The 19,433-nt window shown below is 38.4% G+C and overlaps 1 protein-coding gene across 14 annotated transcripts in view; it reads right to left on the bottom strand.

Annotated features, from left to right (window-relative positions):
• Window positions 1-19,433, bottom strand: part of TCF12 (transcription factor 12) — a 162,000-nt gene that overhangs the window by 36,265 nt on the left and 106,302 nt on the right. For 11 of the 14 annotated variants that reach the window (XM_027736942.2, XM_027736943.2, XM_027736946.2 and 8 more), the window contains 2 exons: window positions 18,618-18,753; window positions 15,244-15,296 (listed from right to left, as the gene is read on the bottom strand). In XM_027736942.2, the coding sequence (XP_027592743.1) occupies window positions 15,244-15,296; window positions 18,618-18,753 (189 nt within the window). Of the gene's footprint in view, window positions 1-3,618; window positions 3,747-15,243; window positions 15,297-18,617; window positions 18,754-19,433 lie in introns of those variants that run through there. The other 3 variants (XM_027736955.2, XM_027736957.2, XM_027736958.2) reach the window with 1 other exon arrangement.

Here is a 19,433-nt window from a genome sequence, read left to right as displayed (position 1 = left end):
GATGATCTTATATTTGTCCTGACTCACAAACGTTAGCTTTGACCTTGCCTAAGTTGCTGTGGGCAGCATATGGCACAGAACAGCTTTAATTGTACTTTCCTCCCCGTGTACTAACTGGCCCAACAGTAATAAAAGCAAAATTGAATCGTTCTTTGGAGCACCTGGTTGCTCCAAAATTTACAAACTGAAAACATTTTACATGGATGTCAGAGGACTAAGTACATTATTTATTGCATACCAGCTCCAGCAAGGCGTGCTGGCGTGTCACCCGAGCATCACGCAGCATTATTAACGTGGTTTGCTCTAACTCTGACAGTGACGGCTGCAAGACGGGCATTTTCTGCTCTAAAAAATACCCAAATATACAGATATACTCACACCTGTGTGTATTTGTTCATCTATACACACGTGCCCATCAGCAACATGTTTACAAGAAGCCTTTTACGCTCTCAAAATTCTCCAGAAGGAAAGTGTTTTCTCAAAAACAATCCCAATATAAGCTAGTTCACGAAAAAGCAAATCACAAAGCATTACACATATGCAAAATACATGTATGCCCTGACTTTTTCCTCCCTTTTTAAAGTAAGCATTGTAGAAATCCACTGTAAAAGATGCAGTAACTCCACCCTCGATAAAATCTCAGCCAATAATGAGAAAAACAAATATTTACTCAATAATAAAAAATACTCATATATGGACTGGTTTTTAAATCAACCCACACAACGCACAGAATACAACAATTAAGTGAATATATTCGCAAATTTATTGCCATATGAAATAGTAGCCATAGGTGATATAAACCAAAATAGAATCAATATTTTTCTTTAAATTATTTATACTGGTGATAACTGACACAGCACTTTATTAAGATAAAGCTAACAAATAATTAAAATAATGCTACAGTAGATTTAGAAAATAACCAATCTATTTCTAAACTTGTAGCTGAACTGAAAAAAGTAGAACTCATTCAAGTCCATTTCAGTCTTTCAGAACAAAGACGATATCAAACTTCTGCTACTGAAATATTATTTTGGTACCACTGCATTTTCTACAATCCAAACGAAAAGGCCCCGGTGAATGAAGAAGGTTGCTTAATTATTTATTGATTTTAAAAAAGAGTAAAATAAAAACACTGAAAAGCATAATTTCCATTTGTGCTATTATTTCTACCTAAACATTTTTGCAGCTTTATTTTTAATGGAGATTAGGTATTTTGATTTTTTTTTGGGAGGGGGGGTGTCTGTAGCATGGCTCTCGAATGGAAGAGAAGATAAAACTTAATTGATAGAAACAGTTTTAAAGTATAATTTTATTTTTTAAAAAAACTCTATATGACTGAGAATATTTTCTATATATCAAGAGGGGAAGGACAAAAAAAAAGAAAAAAAACAGGCTACATCTTCTAGTTCAGTGCAAGTGCTTTGTTTTCTTTATGAAACAGATTAAGATCTTTTTTCTTTTTGATTTGGTGGGGATTCTTGGAATATGGGGTTTTTTATATAACATCTATTACACATAACAACAAAATTTTACTCTTCAGCAAGGGATTTGTATTAAAACATTACTTTTCACGTTCATGTGTCCCTCCTGAAACATACAGAAATTACAAAAATAGAACCTCTTCTAATAGTAAAACCCCCTGATTGATATTTCAGACTTTTAACATATGTGCCAGACCACACTGAACCATCTACTGGGGTGCTCAGATACTTGTTTTTTTAGCTTCATATTAAGCTTTGTTTTCACTTACAAATTTAGGAAGATGAAAAGAACAAAACATTTTCAATAAAAAGTTTAAACCACACATTTTCTACATGTGATTTTTCACTCATTTTGTGAGTAAATAAATCAGATTTTATATACATCAGCAGTTATCAAGGAATGTCAACATCTAAAATCTAATGTGATCTAAATAAAAATCTCCAACTTGAACAATGAGGTTCATACTATCGACTACTAACTTATCAAACAATACAAGTAAAAGCAGTAAGACATCAAAATTAGGGTATGTACTGTTCTCTCACTGAAGAAAGGTTCATACAAAGATTTGGCAGACACACCAAGAGGTGTGCTTCAAAAACTATAACACAAAAACCAAGCCCCAACTTCACAGAACCTCCTTATGTATATTTAAATTAGTAATTTAGGCCAACTTACAGAATTCCTAAGAGAGAAAGTGCTAAAAGTTACTAAGATGTTTTTAAAAAAAAATGAAATAAAACCTTGGGCAACATGATATAGGATGATCATATGATTTGTCATCTATTTACTAACTCTTCAAGCTCATAAAGGTCACCTCTGACCCATAACAGGCACATGCTATCAATTTTCAAGCCATGCCCTCCTACGGTACCAGCACTTCCATCTACTCTATGCCTGGAAATACTTAATAAGATCAAAGCCTTTTTTCCTGCTACAAGAACAAAGAGAAATGTTGTAATAGAGTGATCTGTGCTCTAGAAAGAAATAAAATCAAAACTCCATGCAAGTTATATTCCCTTTGCTTCAGGGGTATTGTATAGTTAATTTTACTTAAGTCTTATATATATCTTCACATAAAACTTCAAACAGATTGCTTTAGCCTAGGAGCAGACATGAAAGAAAAATCATTTCATATTTGAAAGACAGCTGGCATTTATACCAAAGGAAATGAAATAGAGACCAAGAGATTTTACTGATTCCCCAACCTCTCCTCCAGTGTCTTTTCTGTAATTCAAGAAGCTCATACACAGTGCCGTTAATGAATATAAAGATCCATAATTTAATTACTATTGAACAAAAATCTTGGCAAAAAAAGTTTACTAATGAAAGCAAAACTCACACAGGCCCATGGGAGGAGGACCTGCAGTAAAGAAACAAAACAAAACCCACAAAAAAAGATCAGTATCAGCATCTCTCCTTTTCCTACTAAAAGCTATTTTTATAACTGAAGAAAGCCAAAACCACATACAACATAAACAGACTGGAAGAAAAACACGGTGTTAAATGTACCATCACATGCTAATTTTTAACACACACACACACAAAAAAAAATCAGAACCGGTGCGCCCTGCAAGTTTAAAAATTGTAACTATCAAAAACCACGAAAAAGAAATACACCCCGTTCCGTTCCCAGAAAGTTAAAACGCAGAGTGGAGATTAAAAAAAAAAAAAAAAAAAAAAAAAAAAACGAAAAAAATTCTGTATTTTTTGCCCCTCTGGTGTTTGCAGGAACATTTGATTATTTATTCCGAATTCCCCCCCGCGATCGCCGGGCAGGGCAGCGCCGGCGGCCGGGGCGATGCCGGGGCTCGGAGCGCTGGGAAAGCGCTGCTCGGCAGCCCCCGGGGAAGGAACACGTCTAAAACAAACCAAAAAAAATAAATAAACCAACCCAACACAACCCACCCCAAGGAAGAGCCGCGGGCACGCAGGAACACAAACTTCGCCGGGCTCGGCGGTTCTCGCAGCGCCGCCCGTCCCCCGGCACACAAAGCAGCCCCGAGCCCCGTTCCCCGCACAACCCCTTCCCCTCACGGCCCCTCACGGCCCCGGCCCCGCCGAGCGCCCCCGGGGAGCTCCCGCCCCAGCGCGGCCACCCCGCGCGTGTGTGCCCGGACAAAGGCGGCCGCCCCTCACCGTCTTGCCGTTGTAGTAGTACATGAGGGAGCTGCTGCCCACGCCGGGCACGGGGTACGCGCAGTACATGGCGCGGGCCGGGCCGAGCGCGCCGCCTCCCGCTCCCCACGGCCTCCACCCGCCGCCCGCGCACATGGAGCGCTCAAAGGCGGCTTATGCAAAGCAGGACTGAACCATCTCCGGGCGGCGCGGGGGTTGGGCGGGCGGGGGGCGCGGCAGCCCCCGCTCCGCGCCCCGGCCCCGGCCCGGGGAGGGGCCGCGTCCCGGCCCGCGGGCTCCGAGCGCTCGGCACACGCACCCAGCGCACCGCGGAACCCGCACATGGGCACGTCCCGGGCGGGGTAATCGAATGCTTTTTGTTTTAATTAAATTAGAGCGCTTGTGGCCGTGCAGGCGCTGCTCGATGCGGCTCCAGCCACACGGCCATCTGGCTCTGCCTGAAGTTGCTTCCAACTTTGGCAAACGCTTCCCAGAGCCACGGGGAGCTGCTGGGAGCGAGTCCCAGGGGAGAGCCCGAGCACCCAGCGCTCCCGGGGCCCTCCGGGCAGGGCAGCCTGGGACACGGAGTGACCCTGACACAGACAGCACCTACATGAGGTGCTTGACTTTAAAAAAATATATGTCGTGTAAATATTTTCACTTCATAGAATCATCCAAAATCCTTCCTTAAGATGGGGTATATACAAAGTATGAGCGTTCTCTTGGAAACACAAGTCCAGGCTCCCTTTATGCTGTATAATACGTTTTTAAGTCTGAATAAGGCATGCATAGGTGCCTATACAAGAAACGGAGGGGATCCCCCCAACAACTTTGGCACATGACAAAACCAGACTGCAACTCCCAGCATAAAGATCCCTCAATATTTGCACACTATCGATGCCTGGTAGGTCTTTTTGCTCTCTTCAGTGAGCAGCGGCATTAACTAACATTAACTCTTAATGAGGCATACATTTTTTTTATTTTCTACAAGTGAACACAGCTGGTTGTTAACTGAGCTTCTGGTAAGTCAGCTACTCATTTCAATCCAGGAAAAAAAAGGTTAAAGCATAGCCACGTTTCTCCACCTCTCACTGTGTCGACTGCCAATGCTGTGAATTCTCCCTGCCTTCCTCCTTACAAAAGCAGGAAAATACTTCAGGATAAGGACAAAAATGGGTAAAGTTCAATTCAGTCATTTACAGGGAAAGAAAGCGAGTTGCAGAAGTTTGGTTCATTCTGTCAAGCACCTTGTGTGTCAGTGAAGCATGTTTGTTCTGAACATAAAAGATCCAAAAGGGTGACAAACTGACTGCAGTCTAATACTATCATCAGATAAAAATCTCTGTATAACATCCATTATCTCAGGACGTAACTACTGTAGTGTCTATAAATATACAGGATATACACACACTGACAAAAAAATATTCACATCTCCACTGCTTTTTCAGTGAACTCTTCCAGTCAATTAGGAGACTACTGTGCTCAGAGTATGTTGGCAAATACATCCTGAAGTTTCCATCTGCTGAAGAACACTTGCATTTTTACTGCGAGTCAAACTACGCATCCAGAACTATTTAACTATGCAGCAAAGCTAATGATATCTGAACTGAACTCTTCTCCAATACAAAAGGCGTAGCAGCAGCAGCTGCAAAAAAGAACATCACTATACTTCAGACTATTAAATTGCCAGGCCTGCAGAGTGACTGGCGGCTTCCTTCTTCCCTAGGGACCACAAAGACCCATTTCAGTCCCCAGAGAGTCCGTAAGAAGCTTTGATTTGCAGCTAACAATGCTATTCCTTAAAGCTTCTCACTAATGTTCAGGACTCTACAGACGAGATATGCTAAAAGATCTTCAGATCTTTGCATGTGCTACTTCTCGTAGCGCACTAGATTAAAATCACTACTTCAGACTAATGTACAACTTAGGAAAAACCCCAGACACTGGAAAAGGCTCTTTCAGCTTACACTTGAAGAAGTAGGAGAACCCTTTAAAAAAATGATATAATTTTAGCATGCAAACTTGTAAACCATTAAAAATACTTCCAGGATAACTGAAGTCAGTTCTTTGATGTAAAGACTATCATCAACACAGCTGTAATTGCTACTGCACCTCCACGCACACAGGCCCAATTTTCAAATTAGTTGTATTAGAGACGAAGAGCATGTTCAACTCCCCCTCAAATAATAACCATTATCCGCCTGCATACAAGCAATTGGAAAAATGTTAAAAAAGAGAGCAGAAAACCCTGACTTGACTGTGCAGCACTGGGAGGGGCCATCTCTGCATACAGCGGCCCTGTGCTTGTACAGAGCAATTGTAACAAAAAATATATAGGTAATATTAACTACTAATGTTTACTAAACACTATTAACATTTATCAGTAGAAGTAAATCATTGACCTTGTTCATCATCACATGGGTAAGACAAAAGCAACAATATGATCAATAAAACTAAGTAACACCACTGCAAACGTCTGTTTGCAGACAAACTGGTCCCTCTGTAATGAGTCACTAAATGAATTTGCTCCTGAGTTACTTCCCCACAAATCAAAAGGATAACAATTGCATTTTACCCAAAAGGAAATTATTTGTCCTACCCTCAGTTACATCACTGGGAATAAAATCTTAGTGAACAGTACTTGAAATCTATTACTGTATCTGGTCTACATGTTCTATACGAAAACAGTGTTTCCCACAGGACATTTGCTACATCAATTCACCTTACAGGATCAGCCCATAATTCCATCCAGCATATCAAACTTTAACCCACAGAAGTTTACTTTCACCAGATTAGATAAAAAATGAACCTAAATTGGAAGAATTTGAAAGACTGCTCAAAAAAACGTGATGTTGTTACCAGTAACTGTATTTGCAGGAACTACTACCAGATAACTATTCCAAAAGCTCCTGAAGTCCAAACAAGTTTTTGTTTTGTGGTCACAATTTTTCTAATCCTCATCTAAGCCAAGGAACAGCTGCTCTGAAATTTGTTTTCTTAAGAGAATCATGTTACAGTGAAATGAATCATGGCTGGATCAGCGATACTGTACGGGCTACAGTTGTTTACTCCATTTTTCCTTGGTGACAAGTCAAGGGTTAATCTTATGACTCAGCCTGACAAAACAAGTCAGCTGGAGACAGGGCCAATTTTTTAAACTTGATTTCAGACAGACATGCCGTCAGCAGAGGAGCACTGAACTGACATGCACTTTGTAGCCCGAATTGTTTCCACTCATGACCCTGTACCGTGTGTCAAAAACAATAAACTGCCTGTTCCTAAAGTATGTAAAGAGATTATGAAAGCTGATGCAGAGTGAAATACTGACCTAAAAATAAACCAAGCTACCTGTAAGAGAATATTTTCAAAGATGATTTTAACACTAAGAGATTTTGTGAATGAACCACATGTTCTCCCTGAAAACAGACTTTTGTGAAATACATTTTTGTTCAACTTGTCAGAACCACAAAGCAAATACACAATAGAGCATATGCAATTCATCATTTGAATTTATAAATAAATAAACATAATTTCTCAGATCACTGAATGTTATACCATATGACAGTTATGTAACTGTCTCAACAGATGAGAGCCATCCTCTTGTCAAACATATTCCACAAAACTGATATAGAAAAATGCTTTAGAAAGGTTAACGCTTTTTATCACAGTTTTATTTTAAATGGGTCTATTCTAACGCAACAAGCACTAAATTTTTTTAAATTATGTGCAACTAGAAATTAAAGCTCCTTTTTGACCAACAAAAGCAACTGTGATGTGCAAACCCAAGCATCAAGTATCTCCTTGAGGAGAATTGGCTTCAATCTCACTGAAAAAAAACCAGTAATGTGGTGAGAGCCCAAGCCTGCTTTTAATGGAGAAACTAGTTCTTTTGTCCTTACCAATTTCTTAGGGGCTGGACTAACCTTCTATCTCTGGAAATAAAACAACTGCCCGAGAAGTCTCTCCTTTCCTCCCCACACTGTCCAACTGATTATCAATTTCAGCCACATTTGACAGAGGAACAGAAGTTTCACAAGTGATTAAGTTCTTATCTGTTCTAAGAAAACTGAAACCTGAACAGAAGAGACAGGCCCCAACTGATACAGAACAACCTGTTGCTAACTCAAATATACACAGTAATTTTGAGCTGCTTGTCTAGCAATACAGAGAAAAAAAACCCCAACAATTCTACATATCTTAGGTCTCTCAATATATTTTATATATTTATATAACTTATTTTAAAGCCTAATATTTATGATGATTAATAATAGCAAAGCCAGAGTTGGGACCATTGCTGAAGGATGCACTGAACATGATGCATAACGTAGTTGTTAGAACAGAAACAATTTCAAGCCTTAAGAAACAAACCTGGCTCTTTTCAGGGGAAAACACAATGCTTATTATACTGTCCTCTATGTAATTCATCAGTTAAGTAAAAGTTCATTTATTTTAAAATCCTGGAAGGATATCCTCCTGTGTTAACCAACCACTGAGCACGCTGTTCAGCAGAGATGGAGCAGACAAACTGCATGGAAGGCAATTTAAAATAACCCAGTGGACTCAATTTGATAGGCAACCCCCCTCCCAATATCCAAAGGAAGATGTATTAAGCAAATTAATTTACTCATCTATGCAAGAGCTAAAATGGTTTTCCTTTTAAAAGGGTTTGTCTTTAACTGCATATTTAACATTCATGTTACTATAATCAGAGAAAAAGGAACAGTTTGAAGGGATAGAATATGGACAGCAAATACTAATGAAATTGCTATTAATTGCTATCCTCTACTTTTACAGGGTTGGGGATGTTTGTTGGGATTTTTATTGTTGGTTGGGGCTCTTTTTTTGCTGCAAAAACACCAGTTACCTATGGCAGGTATGGGTAAAAAATAATGATTGTTATTTTTACTTGGAAACTACAGCTAGGACCTTTCTGTTTCAGTAGTTTTCCAAATAATATTGAATTTATTCAATGTTAAAATTTAACTTATCCAATGTTATAGGAGATATTTAACTTATTACATAAATATTTTCCAAGAATGGAAAGAATGAGGAAAAGAGTGCTGTGTATCACATTCTTCAGAATCAAACACAATATCATTTATTTGAGGAAGTTTTACAACTTGTTTCAAAATCTTTCAGATACAACTTTGATAGGATATTGCTCAAATTCAGAAAGTTCTATTTGCTGAAAATATGAAGTGCTTATGGCTTGAAAGCCTCTATATGAAGGTCTTAACTACCCACATCTGCATTTAAAAGTAAACAAACATGTTTACTATCCTGAGGCAATAAATTATTCTATCAGAAGTCAGATAATCATCACCCCGAAACGTGTTAAAAACCTACCCAGCCTAAAAACGTGTACACGCCTTATAAGGATTTTTAAAATTAATTAGCAAGGCTGCTACCGAAACTCACAGGAAACCATCTGAATTACAGATCCCTTCACATCAACTCAACATGGCCAAGCAAATTTACGCGACCAGCTGAGAAGTGACTGCGGGGTCCCTCTGCCGGCCCAGCCCCAGCCCCAGCAGTTGGGATTTCCCGGCCCCATTCCCGGCTTTCCCGGCGGGCGGGCCCTGCAGTTGTGCCAGCGGCCTGCAGGGGGCCCCCGAGGCACAACGAGCGCCCGGCCCGGCCCCGCCGGCCCGGCTGTGTTCGGGAACAAGGGCCGGAGCTCGGGAACTCGGCCCGGAGCAGCTCGGCGGGATCGCGACTCCAAACGCGGCCAGGGAGCTGTGGCTCGGCTGTACCTCCTTGCATCGCTCCCCCTCCGCTGTGCTCCAGCTCGCTGCTTGGCAGAACTGCTTTGCAAATGAAGCCCAGAGCCACCCAAAGCCTAACGGGCAACTCTCGTTAGGAACCTACTGTTACCTTACAGAAAGAAAAAAACACTAGCAACTAATCCTAGCTAGCCCTGCAAATGGAATAAAATCCCATAACTACCTCCCCAACACAGAACAACTTGCTTGCTTTATAAGTCCTGACGTCACATGAAACTCTGTGGCGCTAAAATAGGAGGCAATTTAATTCAATTTTTTTTTGCTTTGTTGCGTAAAGACACATCTACATCTGAAATTTCATCTAACGACCATGCAATGCTTTAATTTCAGTGCCATTCTGTTGGAAAAGCATTTGTTTTGGTTTTGTATTGCCCATTTCTGACTGATGGCAAGCTCCCAGGCAAAGACACCTGCCCCAATTCGGGCTGAGCAAGCAACCAAAGGGAAAGCTCTCACTTCAACAGCACATGAAAGTCCAGCAACACAGCGTTCCTCACTACTTTCCTGGCTGACTTCAGGGATTAGAAAGTCTTCCCACCAAAGCCACAAGTATTATGAAGCAAAAGATATTAAGAAATAGTTTTCAAAAAAGCTTGTATCCTTATCTCTTGTTATAAACCACCACGCTAATTTGTGGCAATGCACACATTCATCTCTGAGGTAAAGCAGAAGTTGCAGAAATTCCATATAACTTCTGCCTAAACTATATGAGCTACAATTCAGTCATGGGGTTTTTTTAGGTAACGTTTTCTAACTATGCACAAATTTAAGGTTCTTCTATGCAAAGCTACACTCTAAGAGCACTAAATGCACTCATTTTGATATGTTGTGAAAACTTAAAAAGAAAAAAAGTATCTCCAGTAAATCCAAACAGAGAAATAATGTGACATCACTATATATCCCTCATATATGTATGTATATGCAAGATTTTCACTGAGATCTCTCAATTAAGCAACCTCAAAATAGTTCACAACAGTCAGATGACAGGACAGTTTGGAAAAATGACCTGATTGCAACTTTTAAGAAAGCTGTAAAGAGAGGGTTACTCAAGCACCTTCACCCTAATTCAGTGAGAACTCGATCTGAACTCTCACAGCAGGACTTTGCAATGGACTGCTTAGTTGTTTAATGACAGCTAAATGTTCTCATGTAGCAGAAAGCAGGTGGGATGCTATAATCTGAGGCTACTGCGGTTTTCAGATGGATTTCAAATAAAGGCCATGTTGAAAAAAATCCCTATAATAACCTAACCAGAAAACCAGATCTTTTTCTTAATAAACATAAAATCTCAAACACTTTAACTTAGTTTGTAACATAATTTAGGGGTTAGATGTTTTACATATTTGCATTTTTTTCAGGCTCATAGATGAACATGGTGCTTAAAAAGCAATATAGAGCAAGCCTCTAAAACCCTTAACCCTTCAATCAAGTGACCAAAGAACAAGCATAGAGGAGAGATGGAAGACTGAGTCATGAGGAAAAAATTGCAAGTTCTGTGTTGCATTATCCATAAGGATTTATTTACTCACTTTTCTTATTTAAAATTGCCTTCTAACACACAGCACAGCATCAGAGGCAAGGGTCAGGCAAGTTACTGCTGTCTTTGAGAGATTTAGATACTAAAGACAAGTGACAGTTGAATGTATCACTTGACTGCACAAGGCAATTCAGAACAGATCTGAGCAGACTAAATGCTGCTTTTTACATTTGGGCACCATTTGTGGACAGTGGGAAAAGATCTTACCAAAAAAGTCTCGCTAGAAAGCCGGTTAAGCACAACATCAGAGTCAGTTCAACATCACACTAAGTATCTACCCAGGATGCTCCAAAGTTTTTAGTCAGAGCCACAGATTTCATAAAAGTATTCCAAGGATATTGCTTTACACCAGGTCACTTCAATACACATTGGAATTGCTAATATTGAGAATGACACTCTAAAGATAAAGTCCACTCTGTTAGTGAATGTTATATTATTTTGAATACAATCTAAGCATTGATCTCTCAAAAACTGCGTTCCACGTGATAATTAAGAAGATACTTCCCACTCCACCATTTGAAAATAATCTCCTTTTACCCTTTGGGAGGAGTAGAGGAAGGAGAGAGCACAGAAGGGAGTAACATCTATTATTTTTCTTCTGGTACCATTGGTATCTTCATGTGACATGTCTTGAAATATCTCTAGAAGCTCAGTCTTAAAAGACTAGCAGGAAACTAAAAAGAAAAGTGCCTTAAGTGGGAGGTAGTTCCATGCATGCAAACCAAGTTTTCTGCATCTTTGCATCATAAATAATTATTGCAATAAATTAGCACCCATGGACTATATACATACTGTAGAGGGTGATATATGAGGAACTCCTATAATCGAACTACAAATTGTCTTAAATGCATTGAAAAATACAAAATATAATGAGTTTGACTTTAGAAAGAGATCACTGGTATCAGAAAAAATTACTTTGACAATCTCTTATTAAATAAGTGCAATCTAAAGGTTAATATTAACTGATCATCTCAGGTACTATGTAAAGTCTAAAATACTTGAAATATTTATTAGAAATGGCACAACATGGAAAATAAGCAGACAGTTGTGCCTGTGTGTCACAGCTCATCTTCTCTAACAAAAATCAGCAGATATGATGTATTTCAGGTTATTTCTCTGATATGAGACTAATTAAATGGCAAAAGAATGATGATAGATATTCACACTATTTTTTTTTAATGATGACCTCATGAGAGCCACTGATTATGGTACTAATAATAAATATTAGTTTGAAATATTTTCTGACTCCACATGTAAACAGTACATTTCTGCTCACAGCCCATCCATTTTTGGCTGGCAACCCCTGGGCATTGAGTGAGCCTTGTCTGTCTTCTCCCTCTGTAGACAGAGCAGTTCTTCAGAACCCCTGACACTCTGCTCTTCCTGACTCAGCCCCAGTTACAACTGGTCTGAAGTCACACCATGTTTTTGGTGTCTGGCTTAGTTCAGGTAACTCCCACAATCAGAAAAATTCTCAGAAATATAACAGTTTTGAATCTCTGAAGACCATGTAACTCACTGAACAGTATCTCCCCCCTGCTATAATATAAAGAGCATATCATAATCTTGCTTTTCTCTCAGACCTGGCTTGAAAAAAAAAATAAACCACTGATTTTTTAGTTTCTATCCTCCCCTCAAGGCTTTAAATTTAGTAGTTGTAGTTCAACAAAAATGCTTGCATGTCAACATTCAAAATGTTTTGGGCAGTGAGTCACCACTTAGCAACTTACAACACAAAACCTTAAAAATGCATTTGCCTGGTACACTTAATTTTTACAGTAAAAGGACAAGTTTAGAATGAGTTGCATTCCAGAAAGTATCTAAACAATTCACCAGCACTTTTCTGTTTTTACTTTGGGCCCTGATAAGAACACATGAAAGAAGATAAACTTCAAAACAAGTAATTTCAGAAAGCACTATACAAAATCAAGAGAAAAAAGAAACAAACTAGAGGAAGGGTTGTTTGGTTTTTTAAAAATCATTATTTCTTAAAAGATTGTATTAAATTACCGTTATCTAGGAAATTAAATTACTGCTGAGTATCCGTTGACATGGCAGCCCTATACTAACAAACACACTGCAGAAACCAGTATTTCAGAAACTGAAAAATTAAAAAATACAGATTTGTATAATAAAATTAACATCTTTCCTTTGACTTTTCATATTATAATTAAACTACTGTGCACTATCTATTAGCTAAAGCAACTTCTGTCTTTCCCACAATACATTCCGATTTCCTACCAACGTATATTTAAAATAAAGACTACACTTACATAATTATCTACTCAATTTAAATTTCTTATGTGCTCAGTGAAATTTAGTTTTGTGTCATCTTCCAAACATGTAGTATCTCATTTTTTTTTGGGGGGGGGGGGTAACATGTCATTTCATTGCAAGGCTCTATTCAGCAGTGAAACACAGAGAAACGGTGCTTAAAACCTGCAGCATCGCAATCATTGATTATTCACAGTAACTGCACTTAATTGCACAGATTGGTACAATGTTAATACAAATAAAATCTCTCTGCATTTTATTGTCTCCACTCTTACAGAAGAATTAAATGAAAAGCACTTGAAAAATACTGTTTGTTAAAATTAAAACCTTGCAAGAGGAATGAGAGAAATCTTTCATTCCCCAAAATGATCTCTTTACCTGGGTGATGCTACTAAATATTAAACATGTAGTGTAAGCTTTATTACTGCCTAGAATTACAGTAATAAATTACATGAAAATTGCACTGCTATGTGTTTTAGCTTCTCTGACATTTTAAATACATTTTTGTTAATCTAGCATAAATCATCTGCTAGACTGTAAAGCCACCCTACATAACACGCAACTGTTAAAATGTAAATTGCCAAACTATTTTTAGCTGCTGCTGAAGGGAAAAAAAAAAAAAAAAGGAAGGGGGGAAAAGAAGAATATTCCTGGCCTCGGGAATAATGATTTGAGGCATTGTGTTCATTTTGTTTATCAAGCAGCTATTCAGCCTCTAGTGGGGCCCAAGTGCTTATGCAAGCAAAAGCTTTTAAGAGTGCCTGCAGCTGCAATCCTGGCTTCCAGGTAGGCTGCAGGTTCAGAGCACAGCTGCCCCAGGCTATCTATACTATCTCAGCTCCATCTGGAAGTACGGTTAATATAGGATTTCAGATCCCACTTTCTGCCTGTATCATCGTGAGCAGGGGGAGGGAGAAGGGAAAGAGAGGGAGGAGAGAACAGGGGAGATGCAAGGACTAGGAGACCCCATCCGTACTTCAGGCTCCACACAAAATAAAAAGATCAGCCCCATTTTGCTCCCACTATATTACGGTTGCCCGTGCAGTGTGTTCTATTCAGCCTATCCGGCTTTGAGTTATGACTCATCCAAGTGCACCTGCGCCCATGTGTTAAGTACTGCCAAATAAAAGCCCAACAGCCATTTACACAACAAAGAGATGTATCCCGCAAGGCAGCGGAGCTTCCCCCTCCCCTCCTGTTTGTTCTGAGCAGGGGAAAAAATAATTCTGTCCTTCACTTCACTGGGGATTTTTCACTTCACGTGGATTTTTAAATGCAGATTCATTTATAAACAATTTTCTTCCTTTTAAGAATAAAGCATATTTAATACCACAAAACACCCCTATAGCATTAGATTATCACAGCCATTAATGATTTTTTCCACCAAAACCCTTCCAACCTTTTTTATCAAAGCCCTTTATTCTCGAAGGATAAATTTTCAAGCAAAGAGGGATCAACAAACTAGTTGCTTGAAAGCTTTCCTGATGCTAGGCTGAAGTTAGGAAAGGCTTAATGAAGGCTTTAAAATCCACCAGGGCTTCACAATGAACATCTGACTCGGTGATTTATGCATATTAATAACCTCAGTCCTACTGAGGCAAGCTGAGCTGTACATGTCCTCCGAATCTTAATGTCTTCAGCTCCACTGGGATTATTACAAATGTAAATTTCTAAGATTCTCAGCTATTAATCTCTGTCTGTCCTCCTGTTCAGCAACATAATGACTAATTAAACATCAAAAGACCTGTACAGGAGATCTTCTTTGACAGCTCCTGGCCCAGCTCTCTTCCCAAGAGAGGAATTCAAATGACAGGGACAAGTGGGTAGGAGCATATGAGCGAGCTACAAATCACTGCTATGAAATCTAAAAATTCCACATCAAATGTGTATTTAGTCCTGCAGAACCACTCCCAATTACCCAGCCTAGCTGTTCGTGTCCAGCACACAGCCTTCCTAGAGCTGAAGTTAAGGCATTTGTTTGTATGGCAGGTAAAGAGAGCACAGTCTGAGCCCAGTTTTTTTACTCTAAGTAAAAAAAGTAGTACTTACAGAAGAAGGCAAACCAGGGGGCACCTTTCTTACTTTCTTTGTCTGTAGAGGATCTGTACACAGAAAAATAAGGTTTCAGCAGGTATCTACGTTATAGGTGAAAAAGAATAAATAGCCACACTGTACAGTTTTTTCTTTCCATGATGAATTTATTTTCCAATTTCATACTTTTTTTCTTCTCTGTCAATGAGATTTGTCTTTCACATCAATACAAATATAATTCAACATACCCATGTTCTTCTCTAAAATAAAGCTTTGCTGGATAGTTACTTTCAATTCTTTCCATAAGGAAAGCAGTTATTCCTAAGTACAGTAACACTGATCACCTCATACACTTGCTATGAAACAAAATATGGTTTTCAGATATACAGAGAGGAAAATGAGACTGACTAGCAAGAGAAATGCTTTCTTTTCTGCACTTCATAGTAAAGACAGAACTATCAAAAAGGAATTTCACACATTAAAGTATGACAAACTCTAAAAATACTAATATGATGTAAATTTTATAGTTTTTAGACTATACCAAGGTTGTAAATAATCAGCCAATCTAATGACCTAATTATTTTCTTTAAGTAGTAAAAGCAATACAACTCAAATTTGCAAGTCATAGTAAAGTTGGAGGCATGATAGCTGCTTCCTTCTCCCAACAGCTATTGTAACCCCACAAAAGTACCCAGTGTGATGACCCTTCCCCTCAAGGGTGGGTCCTCATACCCAGCAATTTCACTGCCTAAATCAAGAACCTGAACCAGTTTAATCAGCTGCTAATAAAATCCATCTGAAAAGTCGGCCTGCAAATTAACTGATGTTTTGAAGACGAGTATCTGGCAAGATTTCCAGTTCTACAGTTGACCATCGAGTCTTCAATTAAAATACAAAATTCCTATTTTTCTACTTTCATCCAGAACATATGACAAGATAAAGGTGAGATAAGGTGAAATATCTGCTGGATATCTTTACTTTGATCATTTCCCATAGAGCACACTCGAAAAGAAAAAGACTTCTGGAAGAGATATTTCCATTGCATTGAAAGTGTCACCTGGAGAGAACACTGGTTGGTTTCAATGCAATTTAGTATGGAATTTAATGAGAGCTTGTTATAATCCTGTCAGACAACTCCTTCTCGGGGATAAAATGGCCATAATTTGATTTTGTTTTAAATTCTCAGGCAGCAGGTTTGGAAAACTTAGCTAGTCCATTAAAAATAAAAAAAATCACACATACTTTCTGAAGCCATTGGAAAAAAAGACCTGAGATAAAAGTGTGCTTCCTCCTCCTGACATTCCTGGAAAAACATTTCCATAAATTTTCAACCACCACCAGCCATATCCCAGGTTACAATCCCCAGATTCAACCATGACAGAAGGAGGAATATCACACTGTTACCAGTTTGAACAGGGTTATATCCCTTGAGCTTCTCTTTTGAAGAAAAAACTGAATACTACTACTCTGAAAACACCACACTTCATTTTCTTTAATATCTGGAAAGTACCAAACTCCATACAGTTTGCACAAAAAACCGAGTCACATATTCAGGTATATGTTAGAAATCAGATTATGTTTTTCAGGACTGCCTTCACACCATGACCTTTCTGCACATGTCGTGAGCACTCTCTGCCCAACACCAAAGTCATGTTTAACAGACCCCTGTTACTCAAAACCATAGCAGATCACTACAATAAGTAGTTTTTCACTAAAACTGATTCAACACGGGCTAAAACATCATCATCATGTTAAAAGGCAGCTCTTTTCTATTCAAGTTCAAACACCCTTTCAAGCAGTAAACAATTTTACTGAACTTTCCTAAGACAGATGTGAAGAACTGCTGTGTTTGTTCTCATATTCTGAGCAACATGAATCCTCACAACCATATTGATAAAGACAGGCAACCCCGAGTTAAATGGTGGTTGACTTGACAGCAAGCTAAAAAGTTACACAGAGATGGTATTTTAAAATACATATATACACACATATAATAGAAGAGGAAATGGCCTCAAGTTGCCTTTCCCAAGGAAGGTTTAGATTCGGTGTTAGGAAAAATTTCTTCATTGAAAGGGTTGTCAGGCCCTGGAACAGCCTGTCCAGGAAGGGGTGGAGTCACCATCCCTGGAGGGATTTAAAAGCCATGTAGATGTGGCACCTGGGGACATGGTTTAATAGTGGGCTGGGCAGTGCTGGTCAATGAGTGGACCCAGTGGTCTTAGAGGTCTTTTCCAACATAAATGATTTGATGATTCTATGATATAGTTTTATAATTTATGATTTACCAAACCATTTCAAGCATGTTCAGGACTATTTTAGTGCCCAAGGAGTTTGCAATTCTAGTTAATATTAAAGTTACTTTGGAGAAGCAATTTGCATTTGATTAAAATCTTATTTGGGGTAAAGTATGGTTTGAGTTACATGGTTCCAACAAGCAAGATTTTTATTATGGAATAGAAGTGCTATACAGAATGAGGGGCATTAAAAACTCAAACATATAACTAGAGAAATCCTAATGACCTATCATACTAAGACTGAAATATATGGCAACTAGAGTATAAGGTTATATAACTATATAACCAGATATATAACTATATAACCACAAGATATGGTAAACTAGAATGTAAGGTTTCAGTCTCTCTTTTTTTACCAAAAATATTTTTTCTAATTTACACACCAATTATTCACAATATTCTGACATAAGAAACTACAGAACATCTGGCTTGTTCTTGATTCTCTGATTCAACAGAATTAGAGGGCTATAGAATATTACCACTGTCTATGACCAAGTATGACCAAGTATGAAAGAGGGATACCTCTAAGTATCCCCAGAATAAGATACTAATAACTGTCATAGGATTATAACAATTTTTAAGCAAGTTCCTGCCTGCATATTTTGCAAGGTAGTTTATTTTAGGATAAGCTACTAGTCTCCAATTGCTAAGATCTTTAAAGGCATGTTGAACCAATTACAATGAACTATATATTGCCCTGAATAAAGTTACTTTTAGCATATAAAAGGATAATTGTTTCCCCTTTGTGTCCTTCCCCTACTAACTAATGGTAATGACCTCAGGGTCAGGCATTTCCAGGAGTTAATGATGGCACGGGTTAAGGGCACTCAGCTGGTCATCAGCTCCTATCCATCTGTCATTATTGCTTTTGCAATTAAGGGTTTTATTAGAGTTTCTTGTTTGTTTTGTAAGCCATACTGACCAGTGTTGAATCCAAGCTAGTGTCTCAGAGAAAATGTTGATAATTCCAGTTTGGTGTAATTTCAATTGCTCCACCCAGAGCAATCTGCAGTATATAAAATCAACTGTCAAAGAAAATAATCAAGTCTGCAGAAAAGCATCATGAACAAAAGTTTAAAACCTGTCTATATTACCTACCAAGAGCTGAGGAGTCATGAAGTGGTCTCCTGCGCTGATTTGTGCCAGAAAACGGGTAGTAGGGTGTTCCAGGTTTTCCAGAGGATGACAGCTGACCTGGACTTCCAAGCCCCATGTCGGACCGAAGCAGACTAGACTACAAAAATATAGAGAGAAAAGTAAAATTAAGCTTTATAACAACTCAGCTGTTGACATACCAGGCTAACAAACTATTAACCACATATACTGCTCTTGGCATTTATAGGAATTTACTGGGCTTTCAGTGAAGGTTTTAAACTTCAAAAAAAAGTTGACTTTTTTAAATGAGTGTTCAGAGTGTAATTCAGAAAGAAGGAGCAAGTTTGGCTGTGAGCCTCCAAAAAGCCATAACCATTTCCGTTGAAAACATCTGAAAGAATCAATTCATATTTAAATTTTAAACAAAAATCGTAATACTTTGTTTAGTTTGCAATGTAACACCTCTTCTATTACACAATATAAACATAATTGATAAAAACTGCGAAGAGTTTATAGTGTGACATTAGGTTTTAGCACATACTTAGAAATCCAGACTTATATTACATTCATAAAAACATGGAATAGAACAGTCCAAAAAATACCAAATGCAGACAAAAGAGATAAAAGAGTAGATTAACGAACAGAACATGAAAAATTATATTTTAAAAACTTGAAACTAACAATGTAATTGAACCCTACCTCTTTTGTTCCCTTTTCAAGCAATAAATACAAAAACATTCTAAACACTTAAAAAGGCACTATATATTGCTTAACCTCACATTATTTGGATTTCCTCTGTGAAACTGAAATGAATGCTGG

The sequence above is a fragment of the Pipra filicauda genome, unplaced genomic scaffold, assembly GCF_003945595.2.
Source record: "Pipra filicauda isolate LSUMZ 115617 unplaced genomic scaffold, ASM394559v2 scaffold7_size6619720_pilon, whole genome shotgun sequence".
NCBI lineage: Eukaryota > Metazoa > Chordata > Aves > Passeriformes > Pipridae > Pipra > Pipra filicauda.
This window is presented reverse-complemented; position numbering and strand designations above follow the sequence as displayed.